The sequence below is a fragment of the Anabrus simplex genome, chromosome 1, assembly GCF_040414725.1.
Source record: "Anabrus simplex isolate iqAnaSimp1 chromosome 1, ASM4041472v1, whole genome shotgun sequence".
Taxonomy (NCBI): Eukaryota; Metazoa; Arthropoda; class Insecta; order Orthoptera; family Tettigoniidae; genus Anabrus; species Anabrus simplex.
In genome coordinates this window covers 680,594,987-680,616,655 of record NC_090265.1, presented here as the reverse complement: position 1 = coordinate 680,616,655, position 21,669 = coordinate 680,594,987, and the positions used below count along the sequence as shown (strand labels likewise).

Genomic DNA, 21,669 nt, shown 5'->3' with positions numbered 1-21,669 from the left:
GGATTTTAACCTTTATTGGTTTTATTCCACTGTCTTGTGGGCTGGATATTCGTGCTCTCCCCAACATCACTGCAACTCACACACCACACATAACACTATCCTCCACCACAATAACACGCAGTTGCATACACATAGCAGATGCTGCCCACCCTCATCGGAGGGTCTGCCTTACAACGGCTGCACTCGGCTAGAAATATCCACACGAAATAATAATAATAATAATAATAATAATAATAATAATAATAATAATAATAATAATAATAATAATAATAGCCTCTTTTTGGAACACTTGTCCGCTGTATGCTTTTCTTATAAACTGTGGACAGCAGCCTCAAGAGTTGCTGTGATGTGATAAGTTAAATTCAAAATTTCTCGGTTTGCCCTCGATTTAGTGAGTTCGTAAGAAACTAATGATGTGGAGCTCCAAGAATTTAACTGAAAGGATTCACTTATTTCAAAAATTTCGAATGCGCCGTACTGTTAGAGGAAACACCACAAAGGAAGTGCAGTGGGCTACGAGTCCATCTCAAGCACGTGCAAGGGTGGCAAGGCGTTCACCCCCCCCCCCCACTGGAATTCTAAAAAGGTTGATGTTCAACTGTTTAATATGATACCAGATTATTTCATAAACTAAACTTACTGACAGTCATCTAGCATCTGTTATAACCGGAAATTTCTGTAAACAATTTAATGTTGCTGACGTTATATTAGTTTTTATATTCAAGAAAATTGTTAATGTGTGTGTGTGTATGTGTCCGGAAAAGATCCTGCGGGCGCCCATGATCTCAAGCCTTCTTTGATATAATAACAAGTGATCTTAACGGTACCTCCTAACACATTTTTTCCAGCTACAGCACCGACGTCCAGCTGGGTGATAAATTGAAGTAACTCAGTGCACGCGAACTGCAGAAAGCAGAGATCGGAATGATAAGACAGTCGGTTCTAGACAAACCTCTGCTTTGAACTCAATGCCAATTGTTGACTGTCCATTCAGCCGCAAGTTAATTTTGTATATTGTTAAATGAGTATTGCTCGATATTCATGAAATTGCTTCTAACTGTACATTAAAACTGCATATCCCCTTAGGTATTTTCTTATTCATAGTATTAAGCAAATTCCACGGTTAAAAGCCCGTATTTACGGTGATAAATTGTACATTATAAATATTTTTAAAGTCCACCTTTTCCTTCAATACTATGAACAATGTGTTCACTCATTAAAATATAAACATCAACAAATATTCTTAAATAAGCAATGTGTTACTTGCTTTTTAATGAATTTTCTTCTTCTTAACACGCCCTCTCCATACGGAGGTGGGCGATCCATAATCTTTGCATTGTACTGAGCCGTTTCTATATGAATTTATATGGATATCCTTGAGGATCTTAAATCCAGTGGTTTCCCGTTGCCTTCTGCTTCCTAATGCCATTGACTAAAATTTGGTCCTCCTCCGCCTTTAGGGACAATTTCTTGCCTCCAGGATAGTAGAGTACCCTAGCCTATACCTGCTCATCTACTCTCAGGAAAAGTGTTGGTACTTGTATATCGGGAGATATTCGGTCCCTATGCAGTTTGCCCCGCCCTAAAAATGGCTGACTAAGTAAGGGCAGATAAACAAAGCAAACCCTGTGGCCTTGGCAGCGCAGAACATGAAGAGTACAGTCCAGTCAGCTGCATAAAAACGTAAAACATCGCTTACTTAAGAACATTCTATTCGATAATTGTATGTTTCAAAGTATCAACACACATGTAACTATACGTTTTAAAGAACACAAGCTTCCAACAGTTAATTGTACTTCAAGTGTAATTATGCTAATATTATTTGTCTGACATAGGCTTGTTTCACTGTCCTTCAACACGAAGACTATGCTTTCAAAGACTTTTAATGTGAGATAGCCTATATGATTGTGATATATTTTAAGACAGGCAGTCCATCATAATTTTACTTGACGTATATATATTCTGTGCCTTTGCAATTCTTCTTACCCATTAAGTATCTGAAGATGTCCCAGAAGAAGGGATGAAACATGTCCTACTCGACGTAATTGTATTTTAATAAGTGAATACATTGTTTCTATTATTGAAGAAAAGGTGAACTGGTCTCAAAATATTTATAAGATATAATTATTCTTAATTACTCATGTGGGAGTTTCATCACGAGAAAAGTTATATTTCCTACCCATAAACTGACAGATTACCAAGGAAACTAATACTGGCTTATCATCTAGTGAATCACCAGTCAGTAAATAATCATTATGTATGTGTGTCTACCCCTTACTCCCGTTTCATGTTAGGGCGAAGACACGAGGTGAGGTGGAATTATATGGCATTGTAATCATTGTATCCACCAGGAAAAAGGGACTGGTGAAGTCCATATGTGTAATTTCACGTATTTTTATTTTTTATTTTCAAAATTTTCCTCCACTTGGATGCTGCCTAAGACAAAGAATACACAAAAAATTCAATAAAGTAAATTATGCCTCAGTCTGGCGAATATACTGTACATGGTTTCTGAGTATCAAAAGAGAACCCCCGAGTGCTTTCAGCCCCCAGTCGATGAACTCCTTGGAAATGATATTGGTCTTCATCAGCTCCATCGTCTTCTTAGGGACCGTCCCACTCGCACCGATTATGAAACCCCTCACTTATACGTCAACCAGCTCGTATTTATTCTCATAATACGGCACTGTAAGCAGGTAGATATACTTCTTTTCTCTGTCAAATACTTCGTTTGGTTGGTCGTAGTGCTTTTCAAATATTACTGTGGGGTCTAATATCGTTCGTTCGTTCGTAATCGGTTTATCCTCCAGGGTCGGTTTTTCCCTCGGATCCCACCTCTACCGCCTCAAGGGCAGTGTCCTGGAGCTTCAGACTCTGGGTCTGGTGATACAACTGGGGAGGATGACCAGTACCTCGCCCAGGCGGCCTCACCTGCTATACTGAACAGGGGCCTTGTGGGGGGATGGGAAGTTTGGAAGGGGTAGACAATGAAGAGGGAAGGAACCGGCCGTGGCCTTCAGTTAGGTACCATCCCGGCATTTGCCTGGAGGAGAAGTGAGAAACCACGGAAAACCACTTCCAGGATGGCTGAGGAGGGAATCGAACCCCCTCTACTCAGTTGTCCTCCCGAGGCTGAGTGGACCTCGTTCCAGCCTTCGTACCACTTTTCAAATTTCGTGGCAGAGCCGGGAATCGAACTCGGGCCTCTGGGAGTGGCAGCTAATCACACTAACCACTACACCACAGAGGCGGACGGGGTCTAATTTATGTATCATTTTTTCCCTTTAATGGCTATCCTGTCTATGCTTCTCGTGCTGGCATTTACTCCATTGCCATGGACTTCCTCATGCACTTGAAATCCTTTCTCACGGAGCGTCTGTGCTATGGACGGCCTGATGTTGTGATGCCTGATGTTTCGAAGAGCTTCACCGAAGTCACAGGAACCTAAGACGTGAGATAAATTTTCAGTCTCACTGCATCTCCTGCAGCGGTGTCCGGCTCCATGGCTAAATGGTTAGCGTGCTGGCCTTTGGTCACAGGGGTCCCGGGTTCGATTCCCGGCAGGGTCGGGGATTTTAACCATCGTTGGTTAATTTCTCTGGCGCGGGGGCTGGGTGTATGTGTTGTATTCATCATCATTGCATCCTCATCACGACGCGCAGGTCGCCTACGGGAGTGAAATAGAAAGACCTGCACCTGGCGAATCGAACATGTCCTCGGACACTCCCTGCACTAAAAGCCATACTTCATTTCATTTTTCCTGCAGCGGTTACCATCCAGGAACCTTCCTGGTACAGTTCTTACAGGTGGAACGTTAGCCTACATGCCATTTTCAGCGCGTCTCTCTACTCGGTGATAGAAAGGCCGTCGTGGTTTCTAACCCAGCGGTTTGCAGGAGGGAACTCCTTGTACAGACACACTCCCGGACCTATACATAAATATTCTGGGTTGCTGCGCACCATAGAGAAACGTGTTTTCGCCATTAGTTACTTTTTATACTAACTACCTGAAACCAGTGAACGGATTTAAGATAAAATCTGTTTTTTTTTTAGGATTAGTTTTCCTAATACGACTAAAAGATTCATTTCAAATATCTACAACTAGTTTTACACTAAAATAGTACGCTCAACATCAAAGAGTAAAGGCTGCTTGATTCACAATGAATCATGATGTTAAAGAAAGATGTTGAAATAAAGATGGATAGAAAAGACAAGGAATGGAGGCGATTGTGGTAGTTTTTATTATAGTTCTGATGAAAAGTACAATTAGGCAACCATTATCTCTTAGAATAATCAGAGGAAAAATGTAAGATACCAGATCCTTCGAAAAATGAGAGTATTGCAAAGGAAAGAAAGAAAGGGCCGAAAAGGGTGTGAAAATGAAAGGCACACCGGACCTAGCAACCCTGATACCGTGAGGGTCGGAAGAGAAAAGAGTTGACCAAGGAAGGTCGGGTAGAAAAATGGAAGTGAGGAGTGGAAATAATGCTGGATTCGGTTAGGGGATCATGGTCTCCTTTGACGACTCTTAGGGTTCCCCTTCTAGTAACCTCTTATGGCAGACAGGAGGTACCGTACTTGTATACCCAGACATTGCAGTATAAAACTTGGACCCTCAACATCAAAGAGAAGAGAACTATGGTGCTATAGGAGGATACTGAAAAGAAATATTGGACAGAAATTATAACGAACCAGGCAGCTCTCCTCAGCGAACCTTTCTACGTGTAACAGAAAATGTAGTTTAATAAGTTTGTTTATGCAATATCGTGAGAGAAAATAGTCCTTTAAGAATTATTACCGATGGTTATATGGAAGGAAAACGTTCCAGAGGAAGAACAAAGACCACTTTAAATAAATCTATACCGAGCTCCATAGCTGCAGTCGCTTAAGTGCGGCCAGTATCCAGTAATGCACTGATGTACCTTATTCGAAATCAAAACTTTTAATTACTATTTACTGACGCTTCGTTGATGTTATGGGTAATACAAGTAAAATATTAATTTATAGTGGATTAAAGTACGATCATAAAGTGAAGACAGTCTTCCTTTAACATTTCCACAGAATATTAACTTGCGTTTTCTAATTATTATTTACACTATTTATATTTGTGTATGGTTTGATTTCCTGCCTGCCTCTGAAGACAGTTAATGTTATACATTAGATGGTGTAATTACCAACAGAAACTTAAAACGAATGGCTCACTTTCAATTTTCTATAAGACAGTAGAGAAGTTTGTCAGCAAGTGAATGCTGTGTATGTATAATAAGATAATATAGTCCGTCGGCGACTTTGGGGCCTAAATTTTTTCTTGTGAGTTTGCTTTCCTTCTTCTCAATGTTTCCAGTATCTGCTTTCCTGTTCACAATTAGCGCTTTTGATTCACGAAAACTTTCTGGTTTAATAGCTGTATTGTAATGTCTTAGTTCTGTGTGCTTGCAGACACACTTTTTTGCCGCAGATATTTTGGGTTATTCGGTATACAGTTTCCATCTTTTGGCATCTAATTTAATTGGCTTTTGTTTCGAGTCCATTTTGCCGAACTGTTTTACCAAGATATTTAAATTGTGATGATATTATTATTATCATTATTATTATTATTATTATTATTATTATTATTATTATTATTATTTACACTATTTACGCATATTGGAGCACAAAAATTAACCTTATACAATAAAATATTCAAAAAATAAGTACATAAAATTTCTTTTTTTAACTCTTGATAATTTCTTCTCTTCCCAAAACTTCTTCATTCTAGACGATCTTGTAGCCCGTTATTCTGCTTATATAACATACTGCTTACGTTGTGATGTTTTAAGTTATAGTTCTGTATCTTTGTTGTTTAGAATCTTCATCTCTTCTCTATTTTCAATTTGCTCTGTAGAAATTTTCAATTCATCCAAATCCATTTGTATTTCTTTAAACCAAGTTGTTTTTGTTTTACTATTCCAAAAGAAATCAAAAATCTGTTTTAGGAGTCTAAAATTTGACAAACGGTTATGTGTCCGAAAAATGAAATCCTCCGTTTCCCCATCCTGTCAATAACTGATTCACTTTCCTTGGATTGGGCCACCAACCTGATGTTTTTTATTAATAATTGTCCGAAGAATTCTTCTATCCACTTGCTGCAGTTTGTATGCTGTTGCTTGGGTATTTAGTTTGAATAATGTTTCACTTAAATACGTTGCTTCTCGTTTGATGATGGAGTTATAATGGCGAAATTTAGCATTAATTTAAAGAGACTTTTTTTTTGTAACTCTGCCATGTAATTTGTTGTGCTCGTCTGAATTTTAGAGTTCTGTTATCTATGGATGCTTTTTCATTAGCATTCCAAGGGACAATTTCACCAAGATATTTAAATTTATTTACAACTTTAATTTTCTGAGTATAATTGAAGCAGGGCAATCAAAAACCCACTAACTCCAGTAAACCTAATTTTACAGTTGAGAGAAAAAACTGATTATTCCTTTCACTGGTTTTAAATCTAATGTGTTTATGTGCTCATATTACGTAAAAGTATATTCTTTATCAATTAAATGCTTCATAACCTAAGTGTTGATATTATTAAATGCTATAATTAGAATTAAATAGTGGTGGAGTTAGGGGTTTTTTGACCTCCGGAGTGTATGAAATAATGAAAGTATAAAAAAAATGTGACAGAAAACGTACCAGTATGTCATAACTACCATATGAGACGATAGAATATGAAAGTTTATTATAAAAATTAGCACTGTTACATTTTTAAATTTCAAAGGTACAGCGTGAGCCTGAAATGTATTAAATACTTGAATCTAAATCATACTAAAATACATAAATAAAACGACAAATAAGCTTAAGACTTTCATTACAGGTATTCTGTTTCACTTTAACTCTCTTGTTCAGTCTGTGAAACAGCATTATTACTGGCGGCAAACAGTGTTTTGTAATACATCCTACTTTCCTCAGAAATGAACTTCATTAAATTTTGCAAGTACTTTTGCTTTTCTCTTTTCAGTGGCAAGGGTGAGTTGTACTTTTGTTGAGTGGGAAAAGATGCAGTTGTATTGGGTCTCTGGATGTTAAATCGACTCCATATTGTACCTTTCATAGTTTTACTCACATGGATTCCATTTTTGTGGGATGCTGATTATCGTATCACGTTAGTTTCTAATATGAGGAACTTCTCGGTTGGACTATGTTTAGTTTCTTTAGTACTTGGGTTTCCCTTGAATATTTTAGAGAAATATTGAGGGTAGTCATATATCATAGTTTGTTTAACCTGTACAACATCATATCCATCTACCTGTAAATAAAGCATGGAATGCAAAAACTCTCTAATTCCATGGAATAAGAGGTGTTTTGCTTTCCGTGGGTTTTTAAAGCACCTCCTGTATGCAGATGAATGACGGAATTACGGCATTCTTGTCTTCCATTGATGCGGAACACACTAAGAAGCCCCATCCTGCCCATAACTCAATTTCGCCAAACATTGGAGTTAGTGGGTTTTTTATCTCCCTGCTTCAATTTATTATTGTTATTATTATCTCTTAACCTGTCGTGGTACCCGCCCAGTCTGAAAGCGAGTTGCCGACTATGATCCTGTGAATGTATTCTAATGCCACTACCCATATGAGGTCAATTGTGTTGGTCTCCCCTTAAATCGGCGCTCTGGCTAATGTTCTGTAGACAAATGAATGACCAACATTACTCAAGCTGCTAATAGCAAAAAACACAGTTGATCTTGACTCTAGAGCAGCAGCGTGCTTTTCGGTTTGGGGACAGAGTTCATGTTATTTAGTAAAGAAATAATTATATTTATAAGTTTTTTGATGGATAAACTCTTTACTGGATACTTACGAATACTTTAAAACAAGGGAAGTACTTACAGTTTCGCATACGAAAGAACTAATTTAAAAAAATCAAATTTATCTTAAGCCCTACCCTTTGCGCCTGGTTAATGTGTCTACGGTTTCGAATATGGAGGTTCAGTGTTTTCTATCTCCAGTTTTCTCCATTCTTTCCTATATAAAATCTCGGTGATTTATACTGCCTCCTTTCATCTGACGGGTCTTCTTCATTCTCTTCCTGCCCTGCATGCTCAGATTCCGTTTCATGGTCATGAACAATATGTATCTTCCTCTTCACTGCTGTATTTTTCATCCTGAATGGGAATTTCGTCCTCACCACCAGATGATTCATTTAGCCAAGTACTTATGATTAAGTACTTCTTAGTAGGTGCTGACATGATAGAAATTAACGATGCCAGGTGCAAGAATATGCAAGCCTATGGTTACAAAAGAAAATAATCAAATAACGCTTATATTAACGAAATTAAGGTGCATATGTCAGCATTCCCATAGATTAGTTAAAGATATCAAGTGAAATAAGAATACATTTTACCGTAAATAGAAAGTTGTACGAATAGGTGTATACCCGTCACCCAGCGAAGTTCAGCGTCTTCTGGTTCTCATACGAATGCAACAATGAAGAGTATAATTATCAAATATTATTGATGCCTTCTCTAAAAGTTACCATGCGGTGCGTCGTTGATGTTCCTTGCCTTGTGCCGCACCAATTACTAGGGGGAATGTTCTTTTTACTCAATCCGCACCAACGAGAGTCGTGTGGTATCCAATGAAAACCTGAGAATGCTGGATGACATTTCCTTGTCAAGTCCGCGTGGAGTGAAGTGCTGAATTGCGATATTTTGTCCTATCGTTGTTACATATTTTACAGGTTCGATATTAGTGATTTGAATACAAAGGAAATCACAACATGAAACACAATGGATAAAACCATAAAAGAAATATGAAGTGATCAGCAACTTGAAAAATAAACACTGCATTATAGAAAGAAAAATGAAAACTTCCTCCTCCACTTCCCATCCCACACCACATTTTTTTTACAGTTGGCTTTATGTCGCACTGACACAGATCGTCTTATAGAGACGATGGGACAGGAAGGTGCTAGAAGTGGGAAGGTTAATTAAGGTACAGCCCTAGCATTTGCCTGGTGTGCAAATGGGAAACCGCGGAAAACCATCTTCAGAGCTGCCGGCAGTGAGCTTGGAACCCACTATCTAGCGAATGCCCCACTAACAGCACGGCCAACTAACTCAGTCCCATCCCATTCACTTATAAGCAGCCCTTTGAGGTGTCTTATGTTAACCTACAGGTAGGTAAGGGTTATTCTGCCCGACGGCAGGTCCGAACCTCCGCAGAGGTGTTCCTGAGCCGGAGTTTACGTGCGGTAGGGTGGCCAGTTCCTTTCCGCTCCTCCATTCCCTTACCACCACCAACAGCGCGTGGCAACCCATCCAACTCGTGACCACGCCCAATGTTGCTTAACTTCGGAGATCTCACGGGATCCGGTGTTTTCAACACGGCTACGGCCGTTGGCTTAACCTACAGAGAAGCACAATAATAATGAAATACAGGCGAGCCTGGAGTAAATGAACCAGCAAAGGAATAAAGAAAAGTGGATGTCATCCGTGTCCCTCGTGCCTACTTCAGGGTTCTCAACATTCACTAAATTAAAACAAACCGAGCGAGATGACCGTGCGGTTAGGACCGCGCAGCACTGAGCGTGCATTCAGGAGATAGTGGGTTCGAACCTAACTGTCGGCAGCCCCGAAGATGATTTTCCGTGGTTTCCTATTTTCACTTTCCTTCTTAATCCGTTTACCCTCCAGGGTTGGTTTTCCCCTCGGACTCGGCGAACGATCCCACCTCTACCGCCTCAAGGGCAGTGTCCACGAGCGTGAGACTTTCGGTCGGGGGATACAACTGAGAAGGATGATTAGTACCTCGCCCAGGCGACCTCACCTGCTATGCTGAACAGGAGCCTTATGGTGGGGAGATGGGAAGATCGGAAGGGTTGGACAAGGAAGAGGGAAGGAAGCGACCGTGGCATTAACTTAGGTACCATCCCGGCATTTGCCTGGAGGAGAAGTGGGAAACCACGGAAAACAACTTCGAGGATGGGAATCGAAACCCCGTCTACTCAGCTGACCTTCCGAGGCTGAGTGGACCCCGTTCCAACCGTCGTACCACTTTTTAAATTTCGTGGCAGAGCCGGGAGTCGGACCCGGACCTCCGGGGATGGAAGCGAATTACATTAACCACTACACCAAAGAGGTGCACCTTCCTATTTTCATACAAGGCAAATGCTGGGGCTGTACCTTAAATAAGGCACGGCCACTTCCTTCCCACTCCTAGCCCTTTAGTGAGTAAAATCACAAAAACAAACTTTGAGAAAACAAAATATGAACAGGGGCAAGGCTTAGTCCGGTGGTATTTGAAGATGCTGAAATACGTCGGCTCGTGTCAGTAGATTCATTGACACGTAAAACAACTCCTGCGAAACAAAATTCCGGCACCTCGGCGTCTCCGAAAGCGGTAAAAGTAGTGGGATATAAAACAAATGGCGTTATAAATCCTGTTTGCAATTCACTTTGAGTGATATGACATTCTAATATGCTGACTCTTTCTTTCAGGTTGACGAGCAGCCGTTATTACATAAGCATGAAACAAAAGCCGAGCCAAGTGTGAAACTAGCAGCGCAGGTCAAGTGCAGTGGACCAGGTGAGTACTACTTACCTTGAACTAGCAGCAGCAAGGTCAACACACTACACACCCGCGCGACGGTGGCCATGGCTGTGGACGAAGAAACACTTTCACGCACTCACATGTGATGTCATAGCACTCGAAACGTTTCTTGGTCTGGTGTATAATCGCCAAATACACATACACACTGCTACATACTTCGTTTACACTTCATAAAACACGTTCACTCCTATCTTGCAACAACACAGGTGTTACTAAATACTGCACGGTGATGAAATGGCGTGGAGGAACATCTGCAACAAATAGAAGTGAAGCAAAATATGAATGGATATCTTGCATAAGTGAAGTACAAAGGCATTCAGGAAATAACTCGTCTAAATTATTATTAGTAGGGTTTATAATTGATGTGGGAGTGGCGGTGGTGGTGGTGGTGATTATTGTTTTAAGAGGAAGTACAACTAGGCAACCATACTCTATATAACACTAATCAGACGGGGAAAAAATTAAGGGGTCCGACACTTCGAAAAATGAAGATATCGGTCAAAGAAAGATAAGGGTCACGAAGGGCGTGAAAATGAAAGACGCCCTAGGGCTCGCTATTTGCTTTACGTCGCACCGACACAGGTACGTCTTATGGCGACGATGGGACAGGAAAGTCCTGGGAATGGGAAGGAAGCGGCCGTGGCCTCAATTAAGGTACAGCCCCAGAATTTTCCTGGTGTGAAAATGGAAAACCACGGAAAACCATCTTCAGGGCTGCCGACAGTGAGGCTCGAAACCACTATCTCCAGGATGCGAGCTCACAGCCGTGCGCCTCTAACCGCACGGCCAACTCGCCCGGTCCCTAGGGCTCGACTGCTCTAATACCTTCGAGGTCGGAAATGAGCAAGAATTGAGCAAGGGAGGTCGGATAGGATAGATGAAAGTGAGGAGCCTGACACAAGTGGAAGCATTGTAAAGACTCAGCTGAGGGCCCCATGGTCGCCAAACCACGCTCCCAAGTTAAGAGCCACTGGGGCCAATTTATATCACCTCTTACGACAGGCAGGGGATACCGTGGGTGTTATTTTACCGCCCCCACCCACAGGGGGAATTAGTGTGGGGTACAAGCCAGGAGACTAAACTTAAAACCTCTTGAAATGGTTCAGAACGAATCATCCTACTGTACTGGATGGTCAAACTGCTTTTATTTTACCGTATCTTGGAAATTACTTTTAAGGCAGAGGAGTTGATTACTTTCTGTTTTTCTAATGGGCATAAGGCTACAAAATATCCTTCCCAAAAGTGGCTTGAATATGAAACCAGTGGTGATTTTTTTAACATTTTTATACCTAATTTGCATTACGTCGCACCGACATAGATACGTCTAATGGCGATGATGGGATAGGAAAGGGCTAGGAGTGAGAAGGAGGCGGCCGTGGCCTTAACTAAGGTACAGCCCCAGCATCTGCCTTGTGTGAAAATGGGAAAGCACGGAAAAAACCTTCTTCAGGGCTGCCAATAGTAGGGTTGAACCCACTATCTCCCGAATGCAAGTCAATTAATAATATAAGCAATTCAAAGTTTTATCTGCCTGCATGGTAGATACGAAAGAAAGCCATTTTTTTTAAGTAGACGAGTCACTCGACTCAAAATTGTGACCCATTTACGTTTATTTTTACAGCTGAGAAAAACATTTTGAGCATCTGAAGTGATTGCAGTAGCCAGACATACCTCGAATATCTACATAAGTCTAGTAATACAAACTTTTTGCCGATAATGCGCATACTTATTTCATGCTGAAATGTGTATACTTTTTTGGGCCACTCGGTATATAAACTGAAAAAAATGAAGCAATAATTTGAAATGTATGGACAAATTATAATTTTATTTATACCGATTATAAAGCAGGACGAATATAAATAAAAGCAGTGTGATAACTGAAGATGTTTGATATGTTCCTTCACTACATGCGCAAATTTAACTCATTAGGGAACAACTGACTGTGAACACGTGTGTTTATTTTTTTTTTTTTATGGGATGTGAAGTGATTCAATTTGGAATTTCACGTTGAAATCATTTATTTATTTATTTATTTATTTATTTATTTATTTATTTATTTATTTATTTATTTACCGTTTACTCTCCAGGCCTAGTTTCTCCCCGGTCTCAACGAGGAATCCCACCTCTATAGCCTCAAGGACAGTGTCCTGGAGCGTGAGACATTTGGTCGGGGGATACAAGTGCGAGGGAAGACCAGCACCTCGCCCAGGCGGCCTCACCTGCTATGCTGAAAAGAGGCCTTGTTGGGATGGGAAGACTGGAAGGGATAGACGAGGAAGGGGGAAGGAAGCGGCCGTGGCCTGAAGTTTGATACCATCTCTGCATTTGCCTGGAGGAGAAGTGGGAAACCACGGAATAACACTTCGAAGATGGCCTGCCGAAGGTAAGTAGACCGTATTCCAGTCCACGTACCACGTTTCAAATTTCGTGGCAGAGCCGGGAATCGAACCCGTGCATCCGGGGGTGCTAGCTAATTTCACTAACCACTACACCACAGAGGCGGACGCGTTTAAGTAAACGACTTAAACAGTGGTGGTTCAGGATTGTACACTCTATTTATTGACCCAGTTGAGATCATGATTATTTACGATATGTATTTGATGCTGAATAAGATAGGAAGCTCGTCCATTCTGAAAAATTCGGTGAAAAATGCAGAGGAAATATTTTACAGTTACTAACCATTTAACGATATTACTTCAGAAATTAATTCATCAGAAATTTTGTGAATAACTCAAACGTTCATGCGTCCTGTTGAACTAAGTGAAATGTCAGTAATTCTCTACAAAACTGACTACATATCAAACTCAGTTGCAATAATTAGTATAACCTTTGAAAAATGTTAACTGCGTTTAGTGTACATGCTACACAATAAACGTACCTCTACAGGTGGCCGTATAATTGTTATAAAAACGTCATACACTTTTAATTCCTACAAAGTACTTAATTAATGTATTGACATAATCTTGAATCTTGCCGATACTTGTCCACAACAATCAGTAAACTCGACATCTTTGATATGGGCATAAATATGTCTTATGGCTTGGGGTCATCTGAAGGTCTGCGTTATGAAACCGTCACAAAGTGTGCGACGGGAGTGTAACCTAGCAACCGTGCAGGCTGTGATGTAAGGTATGGGTGGATCGCCAGACATTGTTACCTAGAAGCCGTGCAGGTTATGTCTTATGACTGGTGGTCATTTAAAATTAGCATCGGTTGATGGATGGCCATGACCGAGAGAAATATTTATGACCATATGATTTTCGGAAAGAGAAATGGGGTTTCATTTCCTTTTGCAGTCGTACAAGCTTGCATTCCTTTCCTTACTTCTATTATTCGGAAATTATTCGGCATCTTATGTAGCGGAAAATTAATTTTGGAACGAAGTCCTGAGAATGTTTACTACAGCAACCTAATCCACTAGAAACAGTAATTATACGTAACCTATTCAGGTAATCTTGAAATATTTCTCCCCACAATGCTCCTGGTACATTAAGATTCCTCACAATATTTATCCGTATATGGTAAAACATTTGATGCCTAAATGAGGAAGTTGGATGATTTTCTGTATTCTTGCAGAATATTAGAGCTGAAAATGGACTGGCCTTTGCCTCCTCTGAATTGTTTTGCAGAGAAAAACGTTTTTCATTCGACTCTTTCATAACACGATTAGCAACTAGGAAGTTGAAAACATATTCACAAGTGGGAGTTATTTGTATGCCAAAGGATGTGTCCTACTTCTCCTCTCACATGAGACAACACGAGATGTTTCTTCGCATTTTTATATTACCGAAAATTATCAGGGAATGCCTTCAAATAGTGATGGGAGTATTCGAGACCAAAATGTCGAAGAATTCGATTCTTACAAGTTCTCCAGGTATCTCGAGTCCTGATAAAAGTATTCGAATACTTCCGCTCGAGGTATTCACTAATGATAATCCCAAAGCGAGACCACATTTGGTATCTTTTTATGCAGAATCCGAGAACAGTGTAGATAGTAGCGCCTTCTCTGGTCGTAACTCAGAACTACCTCTGTATTCATCACGACCGACTTGATGCGTCGAAGGAGCGCAGCGAGCGATCCAGTCGGCCGTGGTATTCATGATGGGGCTGGTAGGGCCCACGAGAGTAGAAGTCTGACATTTGAGCGGCGAAAGCAGTAACTATGAAATACGCGGCGTTGTCATAGTTACCTCAATTTGCGGCATATCACTCTTTCATACAGGCTGAAAATTTAATCAACTATGTTGGCCTAATGCAATTCAATAAACTTTGACCCATTCCCAAGCTCGTGATAATAATTCCGGCATTTAAGACAAAACACGTCTTTGCCGATAAATATGATATTTCATATTCACAATGACAATATCCTCAACAAATGCACATGTCAGATAGAGAATAGAACTGTACAACTAGCAACGAGAATAATATTCATGAAACAAACAGTTAATTTATTACGTAAACCAGCAACAATTAACACAGCTAACACAGTACTACTCAATGATATCACAAAAGCGACTGAGACCAAGCCAACCCACGTGACGATAGCGTTCTGAAATGTGGCATCTCTGTTATCGTTGCCATAACAACAGACCATTTTCGAGCAGCGTTAGTCAACTTTTTCTCGCCGGTGGCGCTAAACGTCAGACTTCAACTCTCGTGGGCCCAACAAAGATTAATGCCAAACCAACGAGCTAGGCTAGCTCGTTGTGCCAAACCCTACTAGACACTAGAAGGCCTGGATAGAGAGCCAATTTCTTGCATTAAAAGCGGGGTAATAGTTTTTCTCTTTTCCACCGCTAGGTTCGCGTTTATGTTCTGTTGTTTGGCGCGAATTCTATGATTACGTGTGTTACTGCAATATGTTTTCTGAGAAGAAATAACATATTAAACTTAATTTTATGAGGAAATATGAAGAGTTTTGTCGTTTTTTAATTTATTTGGTCTCACGATTTGCAATACGGTATATGGATGGTTGCTGAGATACATTTAACATTTGTTTAGTTATGTGCTTCCAAATTACTGTCAAGGTGGTGGTGGTGATTATTGTTTTAAGAGGATCCTTTATATAAAACACTAATCAGAGAGAAAAACTGGGACACACTTCGAAAAATGAAAGTATCGGCCAAAGGAAGACAGGGGCCACGAAGGGCGTGTAAATGAAAGACTCCCTAGCCCTCGGAAACCTAATAGCGTCGGGGTGGGAAAAGAACTAGAGTTGACCAAGGAAGGTCAGATAGGATAGATGAAAGTGAGGAGCCTGGCACAAGTAAGTGGAAGAAATGCCAGGATTCAGCTAAGGGCCCCGTGGTCACCAACACACGCTCCAAAGTTCAGAGATGCTGGGGCCAATTACCGTCAAGTTTCTCTTTCCATTCTGTAGGTTAAGATGGTTTATTATTGCGTGCCTAACTGCACGTCTGACACTCGAAGAAATATAAATTTTCACCTTTTTCCTAAAGATCCGAGTTTATGGGAGAACCAGAGGCTTGCTATTTCTCGACAGGGCAGCAGAAAAGGATCTCTTTGGGCTCCTAATGATAATTCCAGAATATGTAGCTTGCACTTGGTCGAATCAGATTACAGTGTAAGTACTGTGAGGGGAATTTTGCTTCTTATAAATGTATTAATATTTACAACGCGGGCGTTATGATATCTCGGAAAATGTAAACTTGTCCGAAATCTGAAATTCCTTACCGCTCCAAATTTTAAAGAGACGTTTCATGCCGCGACTGTGATCAAGCACACATCCCTGTGCGTTATACTTACACAATTTTTAAGGCCTGTTCTTGATAATAATGCAGAGAAAGTGACTAATGACTGTGATTTATTAAACAAATTCAAGAGCAATCCTTTGAGCAGAAAAGTGTTGAAATTATAGAAATAGGTAAAAATCGGGCGAGTACTTCTATTTAGACCTATTTTCCTATTCTTTATTCTTGTGTGATAAACACGTGCAAAATTAAAGAAATCTATGAAGTGTAGTGTGTTCTAAGTTGTTTTATATATGTATATCTGATTCACACCGGGAATAATGATAATAAAAAAAGTATTATTTCACGTTATTGTGTGAATCTTGAATATAAGGATATAGACAGAACATGAGAACAACAGAACATAAACGCGATCCAAGTGGCCATTGCCTGAACTACTTTGTTCGCCCAGAAATGTGTCCGCTTGTCCAGGTCTTCTATTTCGTAGCGTAGGCAACGGTAATGCACATCATACGAGTTTTTACCTAAGATGTATTCGAATGCTTCTCTCAGACCGAAGAACGAGAAGTTCTCGAATAGAATCTTACTGATGGAACTCATACGCCAGTATCAAGTTGTAATGATGACTATAGGTCACTATCTGAAAGCAAATCATTCAGTCAATAGTTTGCTTTCTTTATACTTCCTATAAGGAGAAATACAAAAATAATTTTGGTCGGTAGATGCAGAGAGGGTCTCGGCCCATAAGTGGCCACAGCTGTCCGTGGTCCAACAGCTATGCACTCTGAACGGCCAACCGAGCAGACTTGCACAGACACAACCGCTTTAAACAAACAAAACGCGCGCCTCCTTGCTTCGTAGCGACAGCAGCGCTACGGGCGGCGAGCATTCACGGACTGCCTGTTAACGTGGTTCGGCGAGAGTCATCACTAGTAAATTCTGTTTTCTGATTAAAGGAAAGAAATCACATCCTATGGACGAATATCAGGCAGCCATATTATTGAACGTGTTCCATAACTGACACCGGATGGATTCCTGTTGAGAAACACCTCGCGCTGCTATTTTACTGTTAACATGAAACGGAAATGACGATCCACAGAGATTGTAAAATTGGAAGCAATTTGTAAACAAGGTGATTGCTACCGTTTCGGCAGAGGTTTACGTAAGTACATAATTAAAGGAAGGACAAGATGACTCTGAAGGACTTACAAATACACGACATGACGTCACTGATGTTAGTAAATATTGTGCAATAGCATTTAACATGAAACTAACTTAATGAAAGGCTCTCAGTGGTTTCTTATATAATTTTACTGCGTTCCACGGAGACAGACAGGATTAGTCTAATATGTAATATAATAAGTCAGAAGCGATTAGCTCGGGTTCCTCTGATAGATATTGAGCAGCCGATATAGACAAGAAAGAAAAGTAATACGTCTGAGGATGTTGACCACGTGGTATCACTGTATCTTCTTCTTCTCCTTCTACCGCTTTTGGGGTTGCGGGTGCGAACTACATTGCACCTGTTGATTTAGCTCTATTTTACGGCTGGATGTCCTACCTGACGCCAACCCCATACGGAGAGATGTAGTCACTATTGCGTGTTTCTGCTTTGGTTAGTAGCGTAGTGTGTTGCCTGAATATGAAGAGGAGAGTGTTGAGACCGGCACAAAGACCCAGTCCCCGAGCCAGAAAAATGAATCTGAAGCGATTAAAATCCCCGATTCGGCCGGAAATCGAACCCGGGACCCTCTTAACGTAAGGGCACTACGCTGACCATTCACCCAAGGATTCACACGTGGTACCGCTGTATCTGCATGCCTTTAATAGACCGACGCATCACGCGTTATTGCCGGGCCGAGTGACTTACACTGGCGCTGGCCTTCTGACTCTAACTTGTATGTTCGATCCTGGCTCAGTCCGGTGGTATTTGAAGGTGCTCAAATACGTCAGCCCCGTGTCGGTAAATTTACTGGCAGTGTCTTGGAGCGTGCGAGATTTTGGTCGGGGATACAACTAGGGTGAAGGACCGGTATCTCGCCCAGGCGGCCTCACCTTCTTTGCTGGACAGAGGCCTTGTTGGGGGATGAAAAAATTGGAAGGGATGGACAAGGAAAAGGGAAGGAAGCGGCTGTAGCCTTAAGTTAGGTACTATATCGGTATTTGCTGGAGAAGAAGTGGGAAACCATGAAAAATCCCTTCGAGGATGGTTGAGGCGGAATCGAACCCCCCTCTACTTAGTTGGCCTCTGGAGGCTGAGTGGACACCGTTCCATTCATTACCACTTTTCAAATTTCGTCGCAAAATGTATCATTAACATAAATAAGCCTATTTACTAAAATTGTATGAGCTCCACTTCGGAAACTGTGTTAACGTTTAATTATGATTCTACACTATTCAAATTTGAATTCAAATCAGTGCATTAATATTTAAATATATATACTTTATATACTCAATTTTTAATTTCATTACTGTAAAGTCAATCAAATGGTTACTTTGCTGGTCTTGATCAGAACGGCAGCTATTTACAAGCAACTAATGTACTTCTAAGTTGAGAGAAGTTGAACAGGAGCACCAATAAACAGAATAATGTCTACTTATTTGTCTATACCAATCGGGAGTAAAATCTGCTTGCAGGATCTTATCAATACATTCTGAATTTTAAAGAATACCATTTCGATGAATTTCTGAAATGTTCTTTACTGTATAATCATGGTAGGTGAAATTAACCCATAAGACATAACCTCCTCTTCTAACATCTAGGTTGATATCTGTATAACATGCGTTGAACTGGACAAAATTCTGACATAGAACTCAAGAAAATGTATGATTTTTAACTTGGCTGAAGAAAGAAATGGTTTATTGTGAAAAGTTATTGTGTAATCATTGAACTACATTGATTCTGAAGAGGTTACATTATCACCCGTAAGCAATAACATTACTAGCACAACTAAATTCTACATATTTGCATAATAACAGTATTTTATTACCTGAAAGACAATTTTATTCTTGCCGTGAAGCAGTATAATCGAAGTAAAACCCATGAAATTCGAAATAAACGTTATAAAATCCCACTTTTTGATTTAAGACTGTTGACTTATGAAGTCATCGTGGCGGAAGAAGTATTTATAAACAAAGCTTTTATTCCAAAGCTGACGTAAGCAAGGAGTTGGGAGACCAACGTGTTTAAATCAAAGTGCTCTCCATAGCAAAAATGCTGTGATTATTATGGTTCCCGGTATGTATGAATAGTGTGATTATTCAATGATTTGGTGGTGGTGATTTTTGTTTTAAGAGGAAGTACAACGAGGTAATCATCCTGATTATTCAATAGTCTGAAGCTCCAGGACACTGCCCTTGGGGCGGTAGAGGTGGGATCCCTCGCAGTGTCCGAGGAAATAACCAACTCTGGACGGTAAACCGTTTGAGAAAGAAGAAAGAAAGACAGTAGTTAAATTAAGTTGTATTTGAATATAACATCATTGTCGTAATTAAGTTTTTTTTGTTTACGATATACCACAATCATTAAGTGTAAAAGAGGGCCAGTAGCCCTAACTTCACCATTAATAAAAACAATAATAACTTCGTGAGCCTCCGTGGCTCAGGCGGCAGCGCAGCGGCGTCTCACCGCTGGCTCCCGTGGTTCAAATCCCGATCACTCCATGTGAGATTTGTGATGGACAAAGTGGAGGCGGGAGAGGTTTTTCTCCGGGTACTCCGGTTTTACCTGTCATCTTTCATTCCAGCAACACTCTCAAATTTAATTTCATTTCATCTGTCAGACAGTAACCATTAGCCCAGAGGAGTGCTACAGGGTTCGGCAGCCGGCACAATTCCTATCCTCGCCACTAGATGGGGGTGACATTCATTTCATTCCTGACCCGGTCGAATGACTGGAAACAGGCTGAGGATTTTCATTTTCATTAATAATAATAATAATGTCATCTCGCCACATCCCAGGGACGTAACGAACGTTATACGGCCCCGCCTGCCACAATAAACGTTCGGGTCCCCTCAAATACAACATTAAAACGTATGAATAAGTTAATATAAATTTAATTGCAGCAGGTAGAATTAATGCGATATATCTGCCAAGTTATACGAACAAATGGATTATTCGTTATTGTAAGATTATTACAAGTAATGTTTAACAGGTTTTATTTGACAGTATCCATGGTCTAACAGCTACGCTGCTGAGCTTCCAACCACGAACCACTTAATTGTTCGTTCTTAACTTTAATTGGTTTTTGTTTTAAGCAAAGAAGTTGTCTTTATGAGTAAAGATGTGGAATCAGAAATAAGGATATTTACGGATGAAGTTATTCTGTATAGAGTAATAAGTCAAAAGATTGTGAGCAATTGCAAAATGACCCCAGTAATATTGTGAGATGGACAGTAGGCAATGGTGTGATGATAAATGGGGTTAAAAGTCAGGTTGTAATGTTCACAAATAGGAAAAGTCCTCTCAGTTTTAATTACTGCGTTGATGGGGTGAAAGTCCCTTATGGAGAGCATTGTAATTACCTAGGTGTTAATGTAAGGGAAGAACTTCATTGGGATAATCACATAAATGGGATTGTCAATAATAATGGTTATTTGGGTATTCAGGAGATATAGTAAGGATTTAAGGAACATATACTGGAAGTCTCTGGTAAGACACCAACTACAGTATGGTTCTAGTGTATGGGACCCTCACCAGGATTACTTGATTCCAGAACTGGAAAAAAAAAAATTCAAAGGAAAGCATCTCGATTTGATCTCGGTGAAGACTTGGGAGAAAGGAGACGAGCTGCTCGACTAAGTGGTATGATCAGTGAAGAGATGGCGTGGAACGACATTCGTAGACGAATAAGTATGAGTGGTGTCTTTAAAAGTAGGAAAGATCACACTATGACAAAGCTGGAATTCAAGAGAACGAATTGGGGCAAGTATTCGTTAATAGGAAGGGGACTTAGGTATTGGAATAACTTACCATGCGAGATGTTCAATAAATTTCCAATTTCTTTGCAATCATTTAAGAAAAGTCTAGGAAAACAACAGATAGGGAATCTGCCACCTGGGCGACCACCCTAAATGCAGATCGGTAGTGAGTGGACAAGCCTCGGTTACAATAATATATACCAATAAAATTAAATTTTAAATGTGTTAAAATAAAGTTTGTTAAATATCCAATCACACAACTGATAAGCCTATTACTAATTTCATGGAAAGGAAGCTCGTTCGAAACTGAGCTCACTGATTGTTACTCTACCTATTGGGGCCGATGACCTAGATGTTGGGCCCCTTTAAACAACAAGCAACATCATAAATTACACCTACTTCTTATTGGCATTGTACACTGTTGTTGAATAATCCGGCTCCATGGCTAAATGG

At 40.3% G+C, this 21,669-nt stretch overlaps 1 protein-coding gene across 2 annotated transcripts in view; it reads right to left on the bottom strand.

The window, feature by feature from the left end:
• Positions 1 to 21,669, bottom strand: part of LOC136872076 (inactive pancreatic lipase-related protein 1) — a 344,511-nt gene that overhangs the window by 226,538 nt on the left and 96,304 nt on the right. For both annotated transcript variants that reach the window (XM_067145939.2, XM_067145944.2), the window contains exon 2: positions 10,577 to 10,836. In XM_067145939.2, the coding sequence (XP_067002040.2) occupies positions 10,577 to 10,631 (55 nt within the window). In that variant the 5' untranslated portion in view covers positions 10,632 to 10,836. The remainder of the gene's footprint in view (positions 1 to 10,576; positions 10,837 to 21,669) is intronic.